The 26,682-nt window shown below is 47.3% G+C and overlaps 1 protein-coding gene across 1 annotated transcript in view; it reads right to left on the bottom strand.

Annotated features, from left to right (window-relative positions):
- Window positions 1-22,691, bottom strand: part of LOC136697339 (uncharacterized) — a 45,168-nt gene extending 22,477 nt beyond the window's left edge. The window contains exons 1-2 of the mRNA XM_066672376.1: window positions 22,585-22,691; window positions 22,372-22,502 (exon numbers count right to left, since the gene is read on the bottom strand). Of these exons, the coding sequence (XP_066528473.1) occupies window positions 22,372-22,502; window positions 22,585-22,691 (238 nt within the window). The remainder of the gene's footprint in view (window positions 1-22,371; window positions 22,503-22,584) is intronic.
- Window positions 22,692-26,682: the final 3,991 nt, after the last annotated feature.

Raw genomic sequence — 26,682 nt, forward strand, 5'->3', positions numbered from 1 at the left:
GTGTGAGTGTGTGAGTGAATGTGTGTGTGTGTGTTGCCCTGTGAAGGACTGGCGCCCCCTCCAGGGTGTATTCCCGCCTTGTGCCCAATGATTCCAGGTAGGCTCTGGACCCACCGCGACCCTGAACTGGATAAGGGTTACAGATAATGGATGATTGAATGTTTTATATGATGAAACATTAATTTAAAGAAAAAATTGTTGTTTTAGTGTTTCAAAATACAACATTTGGGGATCTGAAGCCCATCAATCCACACTCAAACAAAACCACCCAGTCAGTGTTTTTGGGATCAGAAAACATGAAACCTAGCAACCAAGTCTGATTACATGGGACAAAATGAGTGTTTCTGGTCTTGTGCTGCATCACATGTAGAGTGGAGAGGCTAGAGAACTGCCCCGCCCCCTCTTTAGAGTCTGTCCAATCACAGTGCTGGACCCATGTTTGAGAGTGGGCAAAGACGATACAAAAGCAAAAGAAGACAACTGAGCGAAAACGGCTAAAAACCAGAGTTTCTGCTCCTCGCTCCTCACTGCTGTCTGCTCAGGGTCGGGGTGAACAGTGAGCAGCTTGTTACCCTTTAAAGGAACAGGAGCTGAAACTGACCGGGGCTGCTTAGACAGGGGGAAAATCTGCTGTGGGGTTTGATCCTTGTGGTATCAAAAAACACATGGCTTATACCTGTCTTCAAATATAACAACTAGGTAGAAGCTTTAACCATTTCAAAGACATGACCATGAATCTTTTGTTCAGGAAATCCTCTTAAATAAAGACAGTGTAGAATTAAGGGCCACTATGTGATGGTGTCGGGAGAATAATGGCTGTATCAGAGATGAACAGAACGAGTGAGAGTGTGACCTGCTTGTTATCCACGTTCTGTTCAGCCTGCAGAGGAAGGCTCAGCTCATTACCGTCTGATTGACAGTTTCACTTCATTCCCACTGTGCTAAATATTTATGTGTGTGAGCATATGCCGGAGTCTGTGTGTTTGTTTTCCTATATTAAGACAACAATGTCCCAACTAGGTAGGTAAAACAAAGCTAAATAGAGCTAAGCCACACTTTCTGGTGCATAGATGTAGCTATATAATCATGAAATAAAATATTAATCTGTTTCAATGAGCCAAATATTCATTGAAGTTGAGATCAGGGCTCTGGGGAGGCCAGTCCGGCTTCTCTGCTTCTTTTTTGTCTATTTCCTTTTTCTCAGTACGGACTCCCTGTTGGCCCCAGGTCTTGTTGGAACCCTAGTCTTCTCTCAGGTGTTAGGTCTTCCAGGTCTTGCATATTTGTTAGAAGACCCGTGTTCTGGTCTTTAAAGCATGACTCCAAGTCCCAGCAGCATCCAAAAACAAGTGTGTTTGTGTGTGTGTGCGTATATCTGCGAGTAATATAAATTGGGGTAGAAAGCAGAGTGTACACAGCTCTCCCTGTGCGGCTAATGAAATAAATTTGTCTGGTGGTGCTTTACATTTAAAGCAGTGTGTTTAGTATGCAGCTGCTCTGACAGGCAGCAGGAAGAGGCATCATGTCAATGGCTTTTTTGGAGCAAAGAGCCGGCTCTCACGCTCCTGAACCCGGCGTTTAACTGCGCTCCAGTGCAGCTGCGGACCCTCCATTCACTGGCCTTCCTCAATCCACATGGAAATGTCAGCTGCCATCAGAGAGATCATTCTGCACAGCTCCTGGTGAGCTGGGGAGTAATTCAGGGAGCTGAAAAAAAAAAAAACGCCTCCGGAGATACACACACACACACACACACGCGCGCGCGCACACACACAGAGCACATTTCAAACCTCCAGCATCCTGTAATGTAATCTCAGACCCAGCCCGACATCTCCAACTGAATGTACATTCCTTCTTGTGATTGCTCTTCTCTATGGCCATGCCTTTGCGTTTCCACTGGACGTGGAGCAGCCCACTCTCACTACAGACCCCTATAAAGAATCTCTGCAGGGACTAATATCGCTGACTCAGTGCATATCAATCTCTTCGTTCCGTATTAGTAAGCATTACCAGACAGAACAGCATTACGCTTGGGGAGATATGGACTGGGGTTGAGAATAACTTAAACGAATAACAGCAGTTTACAAGACGTCCACACTGTGTCATCGCAGTCAGAACCTCGTATCTCTACGACAGCAACTTTACGAGATGAACACAAACTAACTTAACAAAGCAGTTCAGGACCACCTCTGCAGCTCCAGCCACGGGTGACATTCACACACTTTAAAAGAAAATACACAAATGGATTATGTTTGTTTATTAGATGTCTCTGGATAGCACTGATGTAGAACAGTGAGGGAGGTTGGTTGCAGTATACAATCATAGTTTACATGATGTTTTTCAGTGAGTAGTATTTGTTTATGTGATGTATGTTTTGATGACTGAGTGAGATGTTTGTTTCCATGTTAGTATGTGATATTTGTTTCAGTGAGTGGTGTTTGTGATGTTTGTTTGTGATGTTTGTTTCAGTGAGTGGTGTTTGTTTGTGATGTTTGTTACAGTGAGTGGTGTTTGTTTGTGATGTTTGTTTCAGTGAGTGGTGTTTGTTTGTGATGTTTGTTTCAGTGAGTGGTGTTTGTTTGTGATGTTTGTTTCAGTAAGTTATGTTTGTTTGTGATGTTTGTTTCAGTGAGTGGTGTTTGTGATGTTTGTTTCAGTGAGTGATGTTTGTTTGTGATGTTTGTTTCAGTGAGCGGTGTTTGTTTGTGATGTTTGTTTCAGTGAGTGGTGTTTGTTTGTGATGTTTGTTACAGTGAGTGATGTTTGTTTGTGATGTTTGTTTCAGTGAGTGGTGTTTGTTTGTGATGTTTGTTTCAGTAAGTTATGTTTGTTTGTGATGTTTGTTTCAGTGAGTGGTGTTTGTGATGTTTGTTTCAGTAAGTTATGTTTGTTTGTGATGTTTGTTTCAGTGAGCGGTGTTTGTTTGTGATGTTTGTTTCAGTGAGTGGTGTTTGTTTGTGATGTTTGTTACAGTGAGTGATGTTTGTTTGTGATGTTTGTTTCAGTGAGTGGTGTTTGTTTGTGATGTTTGTTTCAGTAAGTTATGTTTGTTTGTGATGTTTGTTTCAGTGAGTGGTGTTTGTGATGTTTGTTTCAGTGAGTGGTGTTTGTTTGTGATGTTTGTTTCAGTAAGTGATGTTTGTTTGTGATGTTTGTTTCAGTGAGTGATGTTTGTTTGTGATGTTTGTTTCAGTGAGTGGTGTTTGTTTGTGATGTTTGTTTCAGTGAGTGGTGTTTGTGATGTTTGTTTCAGTGAGTGGTGTTTGTTTGTGATGTTTGTTTCAGTGAGTGGTGTTTGTTTGTGATGTTTGTTTCAGTGAGTGGTGTTTGTTTGTGATGTTTGTTACAGTGAGTGATGTTTGTTTGTGATGTTTGTTACAGTGAGTGATGTTTGTTTGTGATGTTTGTTTCAGTGAGTGGTGTGTGTGATGTTTGTTTCAGTGAGTGGTGTTTGTTTGTGATGTTTGTTTCAGTGAGTGGTGTTTGTTTGGGATGTTTGTTTCAGTGAGTGGTGTTTGTTTCTAATGTTTGTTTCAGTGAGTGATTTTTGTTTGTGATGTTTGTTACAGTGAGTGATGTTTGTTTGTGATGTTTGTTTCAGTAAGTTATGTTTGTTTCAGTGAGTGGTGTTTTTTTCTAATGTTTGTTTCAGTGAGTGGTGTTTGTTTGTGATGTTTGTTTCAGTGAGTGGTGTTTTTTTCTAATGTTTGTTTCAGTGAGTGGTGTTTGTTTGTGATGTTTGTTTCAGTGAGTGGTGTTTGTTTGTGATGTTTGTTTCAGTAAGTGATGTTTGTTTGTGATGTTTGTTTTAGCGAGTGGTGTTTGTTTCTGTGAAGTTTGTTTGTTTGATGTCTGGTAATTACATGGTTAGTGAATGTTTGTTTAGTGATGTTTGTTTATCTGAGCTGTTGTTAAGAGTGCAGATGTACATATACACAGATAAGTGTATTTCTAAAGATGCATCCTCAGAACGTTTCTCTCTCTATGGGTCCTCTCAAAAACCCCTTTTCAACACCTGCATTTTTAAAGGAGCAGCCTGCTGTGGCTCTGAGCAAAGGCAGCATTGGTATTCAGATGAGAAGATTCTCTTTTAATAATCTCCAGCGCTCTGATACGAGAGAGAAAATCACGTATCGACTTTCAGCCCGGGGAGTTTACCCCAGCAGCCCACACAAAACAGAGAACTGCTGCTCTGAGCTCAGACTCTGAGAGGGGCTTCACCACCTCCCATCACCTCTCATCAGCACCAGGTCCGGCTGAACCAGGACTGAGACTCGGAATTACATTGGGGCAGAAAGAACGAAAGACCCCATCACTTCAGAGAACAGTTCCACTGCTCCATGGCCCAGTACACCCCTCCGACCTACACCCGGCATTGGGCATGGTGACAATAGCCCATTCTATTCAAACCTCCAGTTGGGGGGAACGGGGGGGGGGGCACTGCATCTAAATGACCTTTTAATTTTTATATTTTATTTCTTGAACATTCAGCCTATAAAATAGAATATATGTGTATCCAATATTAACTGAACTCAGAAAGAAATAATCTCTGTGGACTCCAGACCACCAGGGCAGTTCAGTTTTCTCTGCCAGACACCTGTACACAGATGAATATATACTTCATTTATTCATTCGTTTTCTATAACTGCTTTATTCTGTTCAGAGGAGCGTTGGGTCCAGAGAATGCATGCAGTCATTGGGCTCAAGGCAGAAACACACCCTGGACAGAGCACCAGTCCATCTCAGGGCATCACACACTTACCCAGTCACTCACGACCGTGGACAGTTTCACAGGACAAAAAGACAGTTGTTTGCTGTTAGCCATATTAGCATTTTCATGTTGACTCTGCTCTTCTGTCTGAATCTGAGTGAGGTATTAATTATACAAGCTTCAATAATCGTGTTACTTCACAACATGTGTTGTTTTATTAAGCAAGAGACTACCATGTATTAATAGTCTCAGTAATTTCCTCTATTTACAGGAAATTAATCTGATCCTGTTGTCCCTGTGCTCTGAGAGTGGAACTGATCTTTGGTGGAGAATGTTTCATCATGACTGTCAGCCTTAATTATTTATCTTATTCGGCTTAAAGTTTAATAAAGTAGTGCTCCTTGTCTGAACGTGTGAGTGATCAGTGAAGCCGAGGCCGAATCGCAAACGTCTCCCTACACCTTCCGTAGATGGGTCAGAGATACATACTTATTTTAATTTAAATCTAAATGAGGACTTGTGTTGAAAGAAAGAATACAAATTTTAAATATCAGTTTTGTGTTTGAATATTGAGCATGTACTCAAAAAGGTGGCTACTCTACCCTGTGATGTCACCTGCAACCCATGCATAATTTCATCCTTTACTGACCTTTTGTTCAGGCTACTGCAGCACATTATGTGAACAGTGCACTGTTAATGACTGCAAAAGAATAACACCCCAAAAAATGTCCACTGTTTTGTTTTGTTTTTGCACAAATGTAAAGTGTCCAGTTCATGAAAAACCAATAGAAATGCTCTAAAATTACTGCAGACACAATGCTATTATATTACCTTTTGACTGGCAACATATTAAAACGTACACCTATCAGCCACAACTTTCCAACTTTCTTTATAAACTCCACTGACGATACAGGTCAGAGGATCATTCGTAGCGCTGCAGTGACACGGGTGGATCAGACACAGCAGTGGCAGCTGGAGATTTTAAACCCCTCAGTGTCACTGCTGAACTGAGAACAGTCCACCGACCAAAACCATCCAGCCGACGACGACTAGCTAAGCCAAGGACTAGAGGACCACCGACACAAACTGTTACTACAAGGTGGACCAACGAGGGAGGAGTGTCTCACAGAGTGGACAGAGAGTGGACACAGGGTTTTAAAACTCCAGCAGCACTGCTGTGTCTGATCCACTTGTACCTAACAGAAGGAGAAAAGGTGACCAGCAGCGTCAGCAATGAATCCAGAGTTTAGAGGAGGACGCAGAGATCAGAAGCAGAAAAACGCAAGAGAACAGTAACTACACAAGGCACTGTGAGGAATCACACACACACACTCAATCACTCACCTGTGGACACTTTGCATAGCCAACCTAACCATCAGTGTATGTTTTGGGACAGTGGGAGAGGAAACCCACGCAGACACAGGGAGAACACACCACATTTCTCACAGACGGTGACCCAAGGTGGGGTTTGGACCCAGAACCCCAGGACCCTGTATCTGTGTGGCTGTGATGCTACCTGCCCGTCTGAATACTCCGACAACTGAAATAAAATGGCCCTGTGAAGGACTGGCGCCCCCTCCAGGGTGTATTCCCGCCTTGCGCCCAATGATTCCAGGTAGGCTCTGGACCCACCGCGACCCTGAACTGGATAATGAATGAAATGAACATACTCTGTGACACATTACTACATCTATTCCCCTTCAGAAGAGGCTGATGATTCCTGGTACAATGTTCTGATCTAATCACTGTGTCCTGGAGTAGAGACAGAACCTGACCCTCCGTCCCTGAGGTTGTAGTTCACTGACCAGTTAAAATGTAGTAAATGAAAATGGCTTCACAGTTGACATTGTCTACTTTAACCTTATTGAAGCTAAAAATGTCCTGCATACCTGCGAAACAGAGCCCTTTTTAGCAAATGTTTAAGCCGTTTACTGCAGTACACTCTCAGTGTTGTTTCAGTTACAGGAAGCGAGCTAAAAATAAACTACTGCACTTTAAAGTGTTCTTCATCAAGAGTCTTTGGCCCCAGTATCCCACGAGCATCTGAACCAAATCAGATTGATGCTCAGTGACAGTTCAGAGATAAATATATATTTATTACAGCCATTATATTAAAATGAGTGCAATTTATTGCATTGTTCATTTCCAGAGAAACGTGACTGAAGTTGTGTGGATGTGAATGCATCAGCCCCTTTCACAGAAAAGTGGATTTCTTATGTAGAAAATATCAGGCCCTACTTTTATGCTTCGCCTTACCTTTACCTCATGGTCCATTATACAGCACACTGCCCGTGGGAACACATGCTTGTCTTAAAAAGTTATCAGACTCACTACAAAACACACTGTACTATTCAACTCTAATGATTTTCCACTGCTCTCTTTCAAATACTCACCAGTTCTGACCCCAGACCAGGCCTTCATTCAACTGCTGTATTGGAGTAATGTTATATCGAATGCTTTAGTATTTACTGTGTCCAGTGTTTGCCTTTCTGACATTCAGTCTCCAATTACAGTCAGCCCTTCTATTCCTGTATCCATGAGGGATTAGTACCAGGACCCTCTGTGGGTACCAAAGTCTTCAGATGCTCAAGACTCTTTTATGAAATGGCATGGTGTATTTGCACATCCGTCTGTACACACTGCATTCACACTTTAATTAGGAGCTGATCAATGACCTGAATGAAGAATTGTCCATTCCACCTTAAAAAGTGCAGCATTTAATGTGAAATATATAACTGTGCTACTGTGTTACATAGTAATTCCTGCACTATTTAAGGTGGAATGGATAGTTGTACTGCAGACACATTGTAAGCTCTGCTCCAATTAGAGGAATGAAAAGTTCTGCAGGCGAAAAAATAACCCGTGCACCATTTAAGGTGGAATAAATAATTCTACAAGGTCCACACGGTCATTTTTGCTCCACTGAAGGTGGAAAATAGGTGCACGAATTTAACTGTAGCATCATTTAAGTTGAAAGGGACACTCTTTAAATGACACAACACAATTGCTTTACTATTTAGGGTGGAAAAGAAAGTTCTGTCGATGCATGTCACTGCTGCTGTGTTTAAATTGAAATGGAAAGCTGGTAAATGCCAGTAACTCCTGCACATTTTAAGGTGGAAATGAAAGTTCTAATAATGAAGCGAAGACTGAGATTCTATTAGTGCAAGTTTAAAAGTTAGAAGAAATGATAAATTGCTGCCTGACAGCTCCACGACAACTAAGTTCCTTCATGAAATGAACAAGTCTGTAAGGAGGGGGTGGGTCCTGCAGGTGGCCTTAGACCTGCCAAGGCTGTCAATCATTTAATTCCTAAGTGTAACCCCTCCTTCTCATGATATAGCAAAATAACTTTTGAAAAATTGATTTCTGAGGGAATAAAACATATAAGATTAGCCAATGTTAGCACAGGAACGCTAACGTCTGGAATTAGACACTTGAGATTGAAGAATAGGAGGTGCATGGGCTGCTTAGCCAAAGAAAATATATGTGGGAGGGCAGAGCTACACATTATACCGCCACCAGCCAGCAAAGGCGCTAGACATTCACTTGGTTTCAGTTTTGAGAGAAATTTGTGCTGTCCATGTTTTCTAGAGTCACTGGAGCTGACCACCCCTCACACTGTGAAACAAGACCACAACCATAAATGTAGACATCAGTCTCAGACGTTCGGTTTCCATTTTTTAGGACCATAGTGTGGGGCTGTCTTCTCACAGTGGGATCATTAATACATACATATACACTCTGGAGCAACTGCACATGAGCCTAACATCGCCAAATCCAATGCCAAGCATGGGTCAAAGGGAAGTGCATCCTCTGGAGTAATGGAGCTCCAGGCAATTCATTCTAGGGCGAATGGGGGTGGGGTTAGTGATCCAAGACTTCTTGACCTCAGTGTGGCTAAATGGCAACAAATCCTCACAACAGGGTTCTAACCTTTAGTGTAGAGCCGTCCCAGAAACATGGAAGGGAAACTAACTTGCATTAGTGGGTCTCCAAAACTCTTGGCCAAACAGTAGCAACGTACACCATAACAACCCTCCAAATATGGCCATTTCCTTCCTTCCCAAATCCTGTGAGAAACCTTTACAAGAACTGCAATCAGATAGAGTTAAAAGCCCTCATCAGCCCCTTAATTACCCACCCCCCTCCGGGGCTTTGTCAGTACAACCACAGGCCAACTCTCTGCAGCTCATGAATCTCAGTGATAATGAGCTTTATGGGAATATCAGCCTTTAGAGCGGCATACCGAGGAGCAGCGGGAAACACTGACGCCACATGGAGTGAAGATGACACTGTGATGATTAATTTATCCATTCATTCATTCATTCACTTATTTTCTGAAACTGCTTAATCCGGATCATGGTGGGTCCAGAGTCGACCCAAAATCTCTGGGCACACCCTGGACAATTTCACACCCAGTCACTCTCACTCACACACAACTCCAGGGTTCACACAGACAGTCACCCGGAGGAAACCCACACAGACACAGGGAGAACACACCACATTCCTCACAGTCACCCGGAGGAAACCCACGTAGACACAGGGAGAACACACCACACTCCTCACAGACAGTCACTCGGAGGAAACCCACGCAGACACAGAGAGAACACACCACACTCCTCACAGACAGTCACCTGGAGGAAACCCACACAGACACAGGGAGAACACACCACACTCCTCACAGACAGTCACCTGGAGGAAACCCACGCAGACACAGGGAGAACACACCACACTCCTTACAAACATTCACCTGGAGGAAACCCACACAGATACAGAGAGAACACACTACACTCCTCACAGAGAGTCACCCGGAGGAAACCCACACAGACACAGAGAGAACACACCACACTCCTCACAGACAGTCACCCGGAGGAAACCCACGCAGACACAGGGAGAACACACCACACTCCTCACAGACACCTGAGTTGAGGACCCTCAACCCCCGGACCCTGGAGCTGTGTGTGATAGCAGCACCATGCCACACTTTATTATGATTTAAAAGGGAAATCATTTATTTTCTCCATATTATAAATATATAGTCTTTATACTGTCATGCAGTGGCCGTCCTGTATCAGACTCGGAACGAAACCTATTTTTAAAATGGCCGCCCTCTTGCTGGGGGCCCCTCTCTGTGGATCATAAACATGTTCATTCAGCTACAGAGCAATTCGACTTTTTCAGGTACTTAACGTATCTCATGAGCTGCAGGTTTAAATAATACATATATTAATATTTAATAATAACTTTAGAGAGATGGTGCTTTTTAGTTAAAGACAATGATTCTTTATGGAACTGAGTTCTGGGTTCTGTATAAAACCATTTGTCCATCCAATCCACCTTGCAAAAACCCATTGAAACATACCCACAGAGTACATGGTTCTAAATAGAGCTGCTGCTTTTAATCAAGAACCCTTAAAGAACCATCTTTTTTAAGAGTGTATATCTGGTGGTAAATATGACATATGGCACCTTTAATGCACACATTCTCCGCTTGAAATCTATGAAAGCTCTGAATGATTTTCATAAAGTTCAGCCTGAACTACATCAAAGGCCAGAAAGCAGGGCATGACACTGATCTGGAGGCAGATGTTAGCTCCATTGTCTTATCTCCTCCATCAGGGAACCCAAACACATTCCTGCCTGATGGCTGAGCTCAACTATTTTTGGAGCACAATACTCCAGTGACAAGATAGCAAACGCTTTGTTACCAAGAAATGCAGCGAGGAGCCGGTTAGAGCACGAGAGCGAGAGGAGCTCAAGGAAGACAGCAGGTTTCTGAAAGCAGACCCTAGAAACCAGATCAAGGCACAAACCCCATAGACAATGCTCTACAGTGCTTTGGTTATTTGCATATTTGTAGTTACTGTAGTGAGTCTGGACCCTACCAACCCACACACTGTGAAACAAGACCACTCCATTCATTTTCAGTGGGCTGCTTAATTCAGAAAATATGAATTAGACATTTGAAGTCTAACTGGTGTTGGATGATTCCAGTAAACATTTAGCCGTTGATTCAACGTTGAAATAACGTAATGACTGCCGTCTAATAAACATTGAAAAGACGACTATTAGACGTATTTTGGACGTCCATTGACGTTATTAATTGGTCCCGAAATAAATTACTTGTATAAAACGCGTTTTGGACGTCCACTGACGTTATCGATTGGTCACCACTTAACTAACTTATTACGATGGATTTTGGACGTCCATTGACGTTTAAAATGTGTCCTTAACGGACAGACTACTTTTAGACCTATTTTGCACGTCCAGGGACGTTCCTTGTTTACTGAGTTAGCTTTGAATCACAAACACCACTCAAACTTCACATCACAGTGCTAGGTGCTTTACACTCCCCCTTAGCGAACACTTGGGATTAACCCTGAGGATCTCAGACCCACGTGTGCCCTGTGTACAGGTAATTCCGTGGATATTGTGCAGATGTGTTGCTTAGCTTGCCTTCAGCATAAAATTTCACTTAAATATTAGCATGCTAATCTGTTGGCCGTCCTTAGACTTCTAATGTAATGACTTCCACACTCGAGCCAATGGCTGCGGAACATTTTACTGAACCAAACGTATTATATTCGCATGAGTTCCTTCTTATTAGCTGAGGGAGGTTTAGTATAAGGCCATGCCATAACATCCATCAATATTTCATAACTAAGAAGCAGTTTTCTAGCATTCACTCTTCACCTCCAGCTTAAATCAACCAGAAAAATAGTTCCTGGCCGCCCAAGGACAACCCCCACCACTTGGGGCCTGCAGCATCCAACAGACAGAGGGTGTGTATAAGTAGCAATAAATGCCATTTTAATATTTATAAATGTGGTATTTTTCTTTGTACCAACTTTTCACACCAATTTCAGTCACTTCCAAAATCTGTGATGCTCTTCCCTGGCCCCACAGTGCTACCGTACTATCCCACTTCTGACACCAGTGTAGCATTTACACTGAAGGAAGAAACAACAACACAGTACCTCAAACAACCTGCTATACAAGTTAGATAATAAGACTCCCGTTGGCTAGCATCGTATCATGTAATGGGGGAGATGAAGGGACATCCTAAACACTGAAAGAATGAGGAAAGCATGTGTTTTACAAGCTTCAGATGAGTGTGTTGTTGACTGCACCATTAGATAATGCTAATACAGTATTGAAAACCCCATAGGGGTGCTATCAGAATTATTGCAGAGATGCATTCTTCAGCACACCATACACTAGTACTTAAATACTACTAGAAATCCCATAGGTGTGCTACAGCATTGTATTTTTCCATATTTTAAACCACGTTTTGACATTTTTGTCCTATATTAGAGGTCATAAGGGTGTAAAATTAAACATCCCTTTTTAAAATGTACTAGAAATGAATCTAAGAACACAGCACCCAAACTAAACCGAACGAATAAGTTCCGTCTTAATGCTAAAACCGTCCGGAGGTTATTGAGAAATGGGAGCGAGGAGAAGTGTCAGCGTCAGCTTGCCGGCTTGTGGCAGTGAGCAGGTCAAAGATTTAAGATAGTGTTTACAGCCATTTGTCTACAGCCTGAATACTAATTGAGGCTCTGCAGATACAGCCGCAACTTTCATTACCACAGGAGATTCAGCAGCTACACGTACACAGCAATAGACATCTCCCTGAGTCCAGGATGGCGGAGGTGCACTCTATATGGTGCAAATGATAATTGACAACCTTTATAATGAAAGAACTGTGCACCGAAGGCTTATTAAATCTCCACAGAAAAGCACTTCCAAAAAGGAGACGTAGAAGAGTCTGAGAACACGGTGCCAAGCTTCTGCTCGAGGGGTGTAAAGCCCCACAGAATTGGGCTGTACAGCAATGGACTGCATTCAGAGCGATGGAACACCTTTTAACACGTTTGGGATCCGGAACTAATCCTGCAACATACGTTCCTGAGCTCACTGAGACTTGTGTGGCTGAAGGTCATCAAATCCTCACAGTAATGTTCCAACATGGCCAATGAAATCCAGTGCACTCCACTCTGGACACCTAGGTTCTTGTGAAATAAAGCTGAGGTAAGAGGTGTCAGGTATTGGAGAACCCACAGTGCGCCATGAACAAATTGTCTTTGGTCGAACCACAGGGTCACGCAAAGTCAAACTGATGGAGTGACCTATTGGACCCTGGGAAACGCCATTTAACTGATGTCACATGACCATTCAATGTGATAAGCCTATACAGTCATTACAAGAGCTTGTAATTCATGTTGTGATGTTGTTTTACAGCTGAACCAGGATCCTAATTTAACCTAAATGCTGACCTTTTGAGATCTGTTTTTGAATATTTTTAATTTCTTTTTGATTTACAACATAATTAGCCGGGTCAAATTATTTCAAGAACCTGTCAGGCATTATTTGTTGTTTTATCACGTAATCCTGCAAAATCCAACATTCTGAAGATGAACCCCGTTAACACTGAGCATATAACATTCATTCATTCATTGTCTGTAACCCTTATCCAGTTCAGTGTCGCGGTGGGTCCAGAGCCTACCTGGAATCATTGGGCGCACAGCGGGAATACACCCTGGAGGGGGCGCCAGTCCTTCACAGGGCAACACACACATTCACTCACACACTCACACCTACGGACACTGAGTCGCCAATACATCTAACGTGTATTTTTGGATGCTCAAGCACCACAGAACACACCACACTCCTCACAGACAGTCACTCGGAGGAAACCCACGCAGACACAGAGAGAACACACCACACTCCTCACAGACAGTCACCCGGAGGAATCCCACGCAGACACAGGGAGAACACACCACATTCCTCACAGACAGTCACTCGGAGGAATCCCACGCAGACACAGAGAGAACACACCACACTCCTCACAGACAGTCACCCGGAGGAAACCCACGCAGACACAGGGAGAACACACCACACTCCTCACAGACAGTCGCCCGGAGGAAACCCACACAGACACAGAGAGAACACACCACATTCCTCACAGACAGTCGCCCGGAGGAAACCCACACAGACACAGAGAGAACACACCACACTCCTCACAGACAGTCACTCGGAGGAAACCCACGCAGACACAGGGAGAACACCACACTCCTCACAGACAGTCACCCGGAGGAAACCCACGCAGACACAGGGAGAACACACCACACTCCTCACAGACAGTCGCCCGGAGGAAACCCACACAGACACAAGGAGAACACAACACACTCCTCACAGACAGCCACCCGGAGGAAACCCATGCAGATACAGGGAGAACACACTACACTCCTCACAGACAGTCATCCGGAGGAAACCCACACAGACACAGGGAGAACACACCACACTCCTCACAGACAGTCACCCGGAGGAAACCCACGCAGACACAAGGAGAACACACCACACTCCTCACAGACAGTCACCCGGAGGAAACCCACGCAGACACAGAGAGAACACACCACACTCCTCACAGACAGTCACCCGGAGGAATCCCACGCAGACACAGGGAGAACACACCACATTCCTCACAGACAGTCACTCGGAGGAATCCCACGCAGACACAGAGAGAACACACCACACTCCTCACAGACAGTCACCCGGAGGAAACCCACGCAGACACAGGGAGAACACACCACACTCCTCACAGACAGTCGCCCGGAGGAAACCCACACAGACACAGAGAGAACACACCACATTCCTCACAGACAGTCGCCCGGAGGAAACCCACACAGACACAGAGAGAACACACCACACTCCTCACAGACAGTCACTTGGAGGAATCCCACGCAGACACAGGGAGAGCACACCACACTCCTCACAGACAGTCACCCGGAGGAAACCCACGCAGACACAGGGAGAACACACCACACTCCTCACAGACAGTCACCCGGAGGAAACCCACGCAGACACAAGGAGAACACAACACACTCCTCACAGACAGCCACCCGGAGGAAACCCATGCAGACACAGGGAGAACACACCACACTCCTCACAGACAGTCACCCGGAGGAAACCCACGCAGACACAAGGAGAACACACCACACTCCTCACAGACAGTCACCCGGAGGAAACCCACGCAGACACAGGGAGAACACACCACACTCCTCACAGACAGTCACCCGGAGGAAACCCACGCAGACACAAGGAGAACACACCACACTCCTCACAGACAGTCACCCGGAGGAAACCCACGCAGACACAGGGAGAACACACTACACTCCTCACAGACAGTCATCCGGAGGAAACCCACACAGACACAGGGAGAGCACACCACATTCCTCACAGACGGCCACCCGGAGGAAACCCATGCAGACACAGGGAGAACACACCACACTCCTCACAGACAGTCACCCGGAGGAAACCCACGCATACACAGGGAGAACACACTACACTCCTCACAGACAGTCACCCGGAGGAAACCCACGCAGACACAAGGAGAACACACCACACTCCTCACAGACAGTCACCCGGAGGAAAACAACGCAGACACAGGGAGAACACACTACACTCCTCACAGACAGTCATCCGGAGGAAACCCACACAGACACAGGGAGAACACACCACATTCCTCACAGACAGTCACCCGGAGGAAACCCACGCAGACACAGGGAGAACACACCACACTCCTCACAGACAGTCACCCGGAGGAAACCCATGCAGACACAAGGAGAACACACCACACTCCTCACAGACAGTCACCCGGAGGAAACCCACGCAGACACAGGGAGAACACACCACACTCCTCACAGACAGTCACCCGGAGGAAACCCATGCAGACACAAGGAGAACACACCACTCTCCTCACAGACAGTCACCCGGAGGAAACCCACGCAGACACAGGGAGAACACACCACATTCCTCACAGACAGTCACCCGGAGGAAACCCACGCAGACACAGGGAGAACACACCACACTCCTCACAGACAGTCACCCGGAGGAAACCCATGCAGACACAAGGAGAACACACCACACTCCTCACAGACAGTCACCCGGAGGAAACCCACGCAGACACAGGGAGAACACACCACACTCCTCACAGACAGTCACCCGGAGGAAACCCATGCAGACACAAGGAGAACACACCACACTCCTCACAGACAGTCACCCGGAGGAAACCCACGCAGACACAGGGAGAACACACCACACTCCTCACAGACAGTCACCCGGAGGAAACCCATGCAGACACAAGGAGAACACACCACTCTCCTCACAGACAGTCACCCGGAGGAAACCCACGCAGACACAGGGAGAACACACCACATTCCTCACAGACAGTCACCCGGAGGAAACCCACGCAGACACAGGGAGAACACACCACACTCCTCACAGACAGTCACCCGGAGGAAACCCATGCAGACACAAGGAGAACACACCACACTCCTCACAGACAGTCACCCGGAGGAAACCCACGCAGACACAGGGAGAACACACCACACTCCTCACAGACAGTCACCCGGAGGAAACCCATGCAGACACAAGGAGAACACACCACACTCCTCACAGACAGTCACCCGGAGGAAACCCACGCAGACACAGGGAGAACACACCACACTCCTCACAGACAGTCACCCGGAGGAAACCCACGCAGACACAGGGAGAACACACTACACTCCTCACAGACAGTCACCCGGAGGAAACCCACGCAGACACAAGGAGAACACACCACACTCCTCACAGACAGTCACCCGGAGGAAAACAACGCAGACACAGGGAGAACACACTACACTCCTCACAGACAGTCATCCGGAGGAAACCCACACAGACACAGGGAGAACACACCACATTCCTCACAGACAGTCACCCGGAGGAAACCCACGCAGACACAGGGAGAACACACCACACTCCTCACAGACAGTCACCCGGAGGAAACCCATGCAGACACAAGGAGAACACACCACACTCCTCACAGACAGTCACCCGGAGGAAACCCACGCAGACACAGGGAGAACACACCACACTCCTCACAGACAGTCACCCGGAGGAAACCCATGCAGACACAAGGAGAACACACCACTCTCCTCACAGACAGTCACCCGGAGGAAACCCACGCAGACACAGGGAGAACACACCACATTCCTCACAGACAGTCACCCGGAGGAAACCCACGCAGACACAGGGAGAACACACCACACTCCTCACAGACAGTCACCCGGAGGAAACCCATGCAGACACAAGGAGAACACACCACACTCCTCACAGACAGTCACCCGGAGGAAACCCACGCAGACACAGGGAGAACACACCACACTCCTCACAGACAGTCACCCGGAGGAAACCCATGCAGACACAAGGAGAACACACCACACTCCTCACAGACAGTCACCCGGAGGAAACCCACGCAGACACAGGGAGAACACACCACACTCCTCACAGACAGTCGCCCGGAGGAAACCCACACAGACACAGAGAGAACACACCACATTCCTCACAGACAGTCGCCCGGAGGAAACCCACACAGACACAGAGAGAACACACCACACTCCTCACAGACAGTCACTTGGAGGAATCCCACGCAGACACAGGGAGAGCACACCACACTCCTCACAGACAGTCACCCGGAGGAAACCCACGCAGACACAGGGAGAACACACCACACTCCTCACAGACAGTCACCCGGAGGAAACCCACGCAGACACAAGGAGAACACAACACACTCCTCACAGACAGCCACCCGGAGGAAACCCATGCAGACACAGGGAGAACACACCACACTCCTCACAGACAGTCACCCGGAGGAAACCCACGCAGACACAAGGAGAACACACCACACTCCTCACAGACAGTCACCCGGAGGAAACCCACGCAGACACAGGGAGAACACACCACACTCCTCACAGACAGTCACCCGGAGGAAACCCACGCAGACACAAGGAGAACACACCACACTCCTCACAGACAGTCACCCGGAGGAAACCCACGCAGACACAGGGAGAACACACTACACTCCTCACAGACAGTCATCCGGAGGAAACCCACACAGACACAGGGAGAGCACACCACATTCCTCACAGACGGCCACCCGGAGGAAACCCATGCAGACACAGGGAGAACACACCACACTCCTCACAGACAGTCACCCGGAGGAAACCCACGCATACACAGGGAGAACACACTACACTCCTCACAGACAGTCACCCGGAGGAAACCCACGCAGACACAAGGAGAACACACCACACTCCTCACAGACAGTCACCCGGAGGAAAACAACGCAGACACAGGGAGAACACACTACACTCCTCACAGACAGTCATCCGGAGGAAACCCACACAGACACAGGGAGAACACACCACATTCCTCACAGACAGTCACCCGGAGGAAACCCACGCAGACACAGGGAGAACACACCACACTCCTCACAGACAGTCACCCGGAGGAAACCCATGCAGACACAAGGAGAACACACCACACTCCTCACAGACAGTCACCCGGAGGAAACCCACGCAGACACAGGGAGAACACACCACACTCCTCACAGACAGTCACCCGGAGGAAACCCATGCAGACACAAGGAGAACACACCACTCTCCTCACAGACAGTCACCCGGAGGAAACCCACGCAGACACAGGGAGAACACACCACATTCCTCACAGACAGTCACCCGGAGGAAACCCACGCAGACACAGGGAGAACACACCACACTCCTCACAGACAGTCACCCGGAGGAAACCCATGCAGACACAAGGAGAACACACCACACTCCTCACAGACAGTCACCCGGAGGAAACCCACGCAGACACAGGGAGAACACACCACACTCCTCACAGACAGTCACCCGGAGGAAACCCATGCAGACACAAGGAGAACACACCACACTCCTCACAGACAGTCACCCGGAGGAAACCCACGCAGACACAGGGAGAACACACCACACTCCTCACAGACAGTCACCCGGAGGAAACCCATGCAGACACAAGGAGAACACACCACTCTCCTCACAGACAGTCACCCGGAGGAAACCCACGCAGACACAGGGAGAACACACCACATTCCTCACAGACAGTCACCCGGAGGAAACCCACGCAGACACAGGGAGAACACACCACACTCCTCACAGACAGTCACCCGGAGGAAACCCATGCAGACACAAGGAGAACACACCACACTCCTCACAGACAGTCACCCGGAGGAAACCCACGCAGACACAGGGAGAACACACCACACTCCTCACAGACAGTCACCCGGAGGAAACCCATGCAGACACAAGGAGAACACACCACACTCCTCACAGACAGTCACCCGGAGGAAACCCACGCAGACACAGGGAGAACACACCACACTCCTCACAGACAGTCACCCGGAGGAAACCCACGCAGACACAGGGAGAACACACTACACTCCTCACAGACAGTCACCCGGAGGAAACCCACGCAGACACAAGGAGAACACACCACACTCCTCACAGACAGTCACCCGGAGGAAAACAACGCAGACACAGGGAGAACACACTACACTCCTCACAGACAGTCATCCGGAGGAAACCCACACAGACACAGGGAGAACACACCACATTCCTCACAGACAGTCACCCGGAGGAAACCCACGCAGACACAGGGAGAACACACCACACTCCTCACAGACAGTCACCCGGAGGAAACCCATGCAGACACAAGGAGAACACACCACACTCCTCACAGACAGTCACCCGGAGGAAACCCACGCAGACACAGGGAGAACACACCACACTCCTCACAGACAGTCACCCGGAGGAAACCCATGCAGACACAAGGAGAACACACCACTCTCCTCACAGACAGTCACCCGGAGGAAACCCACGCAGACACAGGGAGAACACACCACATTCCTCACAGACAGTCACCCGGAGGAAACCCACGCAGACACAGGGAGAACACACCACACTCCTCACAGACAGTCACCCGGAGGAAACCCATGCAGACACAAGGAGAACACACCACACTCCTCACAGACAGTCACCCGGAGGAAACCCACGCAGACACAGGGAGAACACACCACACTCCTCACAGACAGTCACCCGGAGGAAACCCATGCAGACACAAGGAGAACACACCACACTCCTCACAGACAGTCACCCGGAGGAAACCCACGCAGACACAGGGAGAACACACCACACTCCTCACAGACAGTCACCCGGAGGAAACCCATGCAGACACAAGGAGAACACACCACTCTCCTCACAGACAGTCACCCGGAGGAAACCCACGCAGACACAGGGAGAACACACCACATTCCTCACAGACAGTCACCCGGAGGAAACCCACGCAGACACAGGGAGAACACACCACACTCCTCACAGACAGTCACCCGGAGGAAACCCATGCAGACACAAGGAGAACACACCACACTCCTCACAGACAGTCACCCGGAGGAAACCCACGCAGACACAGGGAGAACACACCACACTCCTCACAGACAGTCACCCGGAGGAAACCCATGCAGACACAAGGAGAACACACCACACTCCTCACAGACAGTCACCCGGAGCTGGACTCGAACCCACAACTTCGAGGTCCCTGGAGCTATGTGACTGCGACACAACCTGCTGGTACAGTGTCATGTGCTTAAGTAAAGCACTTTAAATTGCTCTTGTATGAAAGGTACTCTATAAATAAACTTGCCCTGCCTTGTATTTTTGACACTATTAGGATTTAGATGATAGAAATGATTGATATTTCTGTGACACAAATTTGTTGAATTTGGAATCGCGTTACATTTAAAAACTTGTGATTTCTGCTATGAACAACATCCCACATTAAAAGTGTGAGCTTTAACTGACTCTGAAGACTACAACCATGAGGTCTCTGTAGTGTTTTTATGACAGGCAGTACGCAGGAACGAAGCCCATCTTGTTTGTGGAGCTGAAGCCGACTGTCCTCGCTCCGGTGCTTAGTGTTTTCTCTAAATCTCTGTTCTCTATAAGAACTGATGTCCTTGCTCTGTAATGATGCATTTGATGTTGGAGGACAAACTGCAAAATAACAAACTTGCTGAAGACACAGAGTTGTGATCACAACACAGAGCTCCAGCTCCAATTCCAGCAGAATCCCACAGTCATCCCAAAGCTGCATTTAGTGGACGAAGGCTTGGGAGAAAGAAGGCTACAAGTAAACATCTGCTGGATGAAATATATTGTAGTAATAAATCCAGTCTAGATTTTATTTCTGCTATGGTCAGGAGTTATGGAAACCCAAGCTTTCTGCTGAAGCGAAGGGCATTAATGGGAAGTTTGTCACACTCTTGGCCTCTTCTGGGAAGGCTTTTCCATTAGATCTTGCCTCACTGCTGTGTTGATGCGATGGCATTTATCCAGAAAACAATGGTAAGATCAAGGACTCTGGATCCCAAACACCACTCTGACTTATCTGAAGTGTGTTTGACCGAGTTTCACCAACTCAGGAGAATACCCCTAAGGCAACACTTGGCATTGAGCACGGTGACCTTAGGCTCATGTGCAGCTCCTCCACACAACTCTACACAGTGTGTGTCCACGATTGGTTCATTGGCTGCACATTGAGCATTATGTTAACAACACAGCATTTGAATAAAAGACACAGCTCCAGCAGCGGCCGACACATGTCTCACCGTTTATATCAATGAAGATCTCAAACCCACAGAAGTGGAGGATCAGTCGAGAGCTCGCCCGTCTCAGGCAGAAACAGACTGGACGCAGAGCCGGTGTCCTACATTGCATCACCCACGGTGAGTCATGGACAAGTGCCAGGAATGTGTGTGAATATAAAAGCAACTGCATCGGAACCGTAAACAAACCACGTCACGAGACTCTGGACGGAGACGACCGTACACTGTGAGCTCGGGAATGCGCCAGACGTACAGTGAGATTTCAATAATTAAAGCATTCACGTTTTAATATTAATGTTCAGAAGCATAGACACGACATGAACCGAGAACAGCCGTGAGAATCAAAGACGTCTGTTCTTTTGATTCATCGTTACATAGTAGTTACACGGTAGTTACTATATAATAAGCATCAACATTAATAACTGAAGAGTGGGGCTCTGGTAAGGGTTTATTGACATAACTACATTGTTAATATGACTCTAAGAAGACTGTATATTTGATTTCAGTCGATTGCAGCTCATTATTGCGCTGTAGACTCAGTATGTTTTTATTATTGATAATTGGATAAATGTAATAATAGCTTAATTACTGCGATAATTGCAATATTGATGTCATTTCGTTATTAAACTGATTACTAATGTAATTCCTGATGCCAATGCATTCTCATAAATAGAGACTTAATTACGTGATTAATGATTGCACTATGATTGCACGAGCAGTTATTTCGTTGATGACATCACTGCCTAAGTGAGCGACAGAATGATATTGAGGTGGCTGCTTAACTGACAACTTTGCGTTATTAATTTTAATGTCAGCACTGAGTTATAGCTGTAACTATGATCCCCGCTGATCACGTGGTGTTGTTATTAATGACTGCACTGATGGTACTGAGGCTGTGATTGCGTTATTGATATTATTATGAATACAGCCGCATTATATTCACGTCTTTGATCCCAGGTTGTCAGCATTGACCTGTGTTCCAGGCTCTGATTGGAGTTGCAGGCTTGAGTTTGTTGGCACGCTTTATAAATATTTGCATTATTAATGGTATTATTGACCGAGGTGTTGCAGTTGGCTGCTGTGATTACTGATGTATGACTGGCACAACTGCGTTACGGACATGAGAGAGGCGCGTGCTTACTTTTCCTGCGCTGTGTTCTCCTGGATGCACCCCAGCGCGTTATTAGCGCTGCCGCCTCCTCCTCCTCCGCCGCCGCTGCTGCTGCTGTGGTGATGAAGGTGGTGGTGGTGGTTGTTGTTGTGGAGCTGCTGCTGCAGGGAGCAGGTAAGCAGATGCCGCTCGTGCTGCTCCCGGAGGCGGCTGTTCTCCTCGCGCAGATCCGCGATCTGATGCTGGAGCTCCTCGATGCGGAGCCTCTGCTTGCTCAGCAGCTGCTGCTGCGTCTCTATGATCCGGTTGAGCTCGCTCAGGTACTCCGCGGCTCGGCCCGGGCTCTCCATCGCCTCCACGACGCTCTCTCACACCCTCAGCCCCACGTTCCCTTGCCGCGCGCTCCCGTCCGCGGCCATGCTCCTCACGCGGTTGCCGAAGCGCGAGGGCTGAAGTTTTCTTCTCCTCGCACTGACTGACCGCAACACCGCCACGCGCTGGTGTTTTTTTTTTTTTTTTTTCGTTTCCCACCAGTTTTCGGACGAGACCACGCCCACTGAGGTGGGTTTGGAGGGATTGACCACGCCCCTCGGTGCTAGAAGTGCTTTTAGTGGGCTGCAAATGTTTGAGCACCTTCTCTAGTCACAGATCACGCTCATGTGATATCGATACACCGACCGGCCAGCACATTAAAGCCACCTCCTTGGTTCACTCAGGCATCTGCAGTCGCAAAACAGACCACGCCCACCCAGGTATGATTGTGACGTCAAAGCCCGTGTGCTCGAAATGTACAATCGCTCGTTCTCAGTGTTTTTATAGATGAATGGTTAGCCGCCCTCCAATCCTAGTGGAAGGGGAGGAACAACCAGAGCCAATCACAGGTTGGGGGCGTGGTTTGCGTGTAAACGGGTGTGAAAAGAAAAACGCCCGCAGCGCCCACACTAGACTTTCAGGATTGAGACGCTGTGGTAGGAACTGAAGCTGTAAGATCGGTCTTTAAAGGGATTATTATTATTCTGTGGAACAGTGGAACTGCGTTCTTGGAGTCCATCCAACACCTTGATTCCATGGATGGCAACTGGAGCTCTGTCACTCCAGAGTGTGCTTGTCCACTAAGACATGGGCATTTAAACATCTGTTAGCCTTAAGGTTCCCTTAAAGTAGTGCGTGTCCCTCATTAAAGAGCTGTCTGCTAACTTCTGGACACTCTGCCTGAGGCCAGAGAACTGTCCTCTCTTGAGTTCACCGCCCTACAGACTGACCGCTGAGAGGCCTGGAGCTCTGCGCTGTGGTTTTCCAGCTGATTACAGTGCATCACACATACCAGAACATCTCAGTGTTCACAGCGAGTCCTGAGTGCTGGTGCTTGGTGGTGAGCAGCTTCGCCTCTCAGCGCTGGGATCTTGGGTTCAAGTCCCATCTGGGTGGAGTTTCCATGTTCTCCCTGTGTCTGCGTGGGTTTCCTCCCACACTCCTCAATCATGGAGGTTAGGTGAACTGACTTCTCTAATCACTGTCCTAGTGTGTGAGTGAATGATTGGCGCTCTGTCCTGGGTGAAACCCTAGTGCCCGATGCAGTCCTCCAGGTGGACGGTCGTTCCTGGTTGAGAGTGTGTGTGTGTGTGTGTGTGGTGTGTGTGTATTTATCCCTACCTCAGAATTTGTGGCCATTCCCACGTCTTCCGATCCAAGTTAATACCACTTTCTGCGATGCTGAGGTCTAGACTTTGGGGTGGACCGTGTACAGCTGGGAGTGCACCAACAGCTTCAGGTTTCCATTTCCTTGTTTCAGTAAGGGCTTCTCAATAGTGGCACGTCCTTTCAGACCCTGAGCGTTAAGATATCTTCTCACAAGACGGACACAAACACCCGTGGATTCTCCAGATCTGCTGTATGGTAGTGGCAATGTTGCTGCCACTAAGCTCCAGGGTCTCGGGGTCCTGGGTTCGATCCCCGTCTTTGAGGATTGTTGCGTGTTCTCTCAGTGTCTGTGTGGGTTTCCTCCCACAGTCCAAACACATTCAGTGTCTGTTCGGTGAAAGGAACTGTACCACAGAGAGTAGGCGAGCGAGTAAGGGTCAGCGCAGTGTCGACATGGTCAGGTGTTAATGGGGCTCTCTCCTCTGAAGCGTCCCCTGAGACGGCCAGCGTCCAACAGCCCCCAGAGTGCTGTGCCAAACCAGGTCAGCAACATTTATAGAGCTGAACAACTCCTGGAACGTAGCACTTTTCAGCGGCACTGTTTTTGTAGGAGACAACGAAACACGACAGAAGCGCCTCATACAGCTCTGACAGAATGATAAACATCACACAAAACAGAGGCAAGGACGGTTCTGATAAAGAAATCAATAGTGCACTTAGGGAAGCTGGCACTAGATGATGGAGTTGTTAGTTCTCATGATAAAGCACGCTGCACAACCTCCCCCCAGATGCATTTGTGCTTATGAATATTTGACATTTTTCCCATTTTAAATAATTTGAAATGAAATTAATTAATTGATTCATTTAATGAATGAATTAAATTCCACTGGTGAGCACCATACGTTATTGTTTATATCTGGTGCTTTCCAGCTGTTCTTTTTTCAGGAACAAAAGAAGGATTGGTTTCACCAGCCTCCTCCCAAGTTACATAGTACAGTTTCTACAGTGCTGAGCCCAGAGTAACCACAACAGAGGCTCCATTCTCCATGATACAGTTTAGTGGAGCTTCACAATAACATTGAAGCTGTAATCTTAAGGGAAAATAATTCCTTTAAAACAACTAACGATTATTGATGAATACAGTGAAATGCAGATTGAGATACATACATCATTTATTCATTACCTGTAACCCTTATCCAGTTCAGGGTCGCGGTGGGTCCAGAGCCTACCTGGAATCATTGGGCGCAAGGCAGGAATACACACTGGAGGGGGCGCCAGTCCTTCACAGGGCAACACACACACCTATAGACACTTTTTAGTCGCTAATCCACCTACCAACGTGTGTTTTTGGAGCATGGGAGGAAACCGGAGCACCCGGAGGAAACCCACGCAGACACAGGGAGAACACACCACACTCCTCACAGACAGTCACCCGGAGGAAACCCACGCAGACACAGAGAGAACACACCACACTCCTCACAGACAGTCACCCGGAGGAAACCCACGCAGACACAGAGAGAACACACCACACTCCGCACAGACAGTCACCCGGAGGAAACCCACGCAGACACAGGGAGAACACACCACACTCCTCACAGACAGTCACCCGGAGGAAACCCACGCAGACACAGGGAGAACACACCACACTCCACACAGACAGTCACCCGGAGGAAACCCACGCAGACACAGGGAGAACACACCACACTCCACACAGACAGTCACTGGAGGAAACCCACGCAGACACAGGGAGAACACACCACACTCCTCACAGACAGTCAACCGGAGCAGGACTCGAACCCACAACCTCCAGGCTCCAGGTGAAGCTGTGTGACTGCGACACCTACCTGCTGCACCACAATTATTTATTTAGTTAAAAATATGCATAGGCGTTCACACCCAGTTTGGAAAAAGGAAAAGCGAGAGGCTTCAAATCCAAGGAATCCAAGGAACACCATTCCAGCTGTGAAGCGTGAGGGTGGTAGCATCATTCCTTGAGTTTATTTTACTGAAGACAACGAACTGATGCACTTCCTAAAGAAAATGGCAGTGTGAAGAATGAAGAATATTTAGAAATGACACAGATCCTCAGGGTCAACCTCTAAACATCACATCTGTAGACTTTCACTTAGTCACAAATAATCTAAACAGTACGAGACAGAAATAGAAATGACATTAAAATGCATGACACCATCTGGAACAGTGAATTTTGAGTTTTTAAGTTTAAAATGCACAAAAGAATATGTCCCCCCCCCCATTTTTCTGTGGATAATTCCAGAAGTCCACACCCTCCAGGTCAACAAAGGGACGCCTTGTGAAATAAATCAGAGAATGAAAGCTCTGACAGACTCCACTTCACGCTGCTAGAAAATAGGTCTTTTTCATGACATTCATGCTGAATGAGTAAAGCCCATTTTACAGTCTCTCTCCACGGCACAGAAGAATGAAAACTGTCAGCGGCTTCACCTCGACCCCGACATCAAGCCGTCCCTCAGAGAAATGGAGTCACGAAGGACATGTCGCCCCCTACAGCTCATTTCAAAATCATATCAAATAAATGGATGCTATGGAAAAAACCCAGGTCATCTCTCGGTTCAAATTTCAGGGCAAAGCCTGAAGGATATTGGACTGTCCGGCTTCAGCAAACCTTTATCAAAAACCCTGAAAATCAATTATTCAGAGAGAAAAGTGCTGTTTGGATAA

The sequence above is a fragment of the Hoplias malabaricus genome, chromosome 5 (genome assembly GCF_029633855.1).
Source record: "Hoplias malabaricus isolate fHopMal1 chromosome 5, fHopMal1.hap1, whole genome shotgun sequence".
NCBI lineage: Eukaryota > Metazoa > Chordata > Actinopteri > Characiformes > Erythrinidae > Hoplias > Hoplias malabaricus.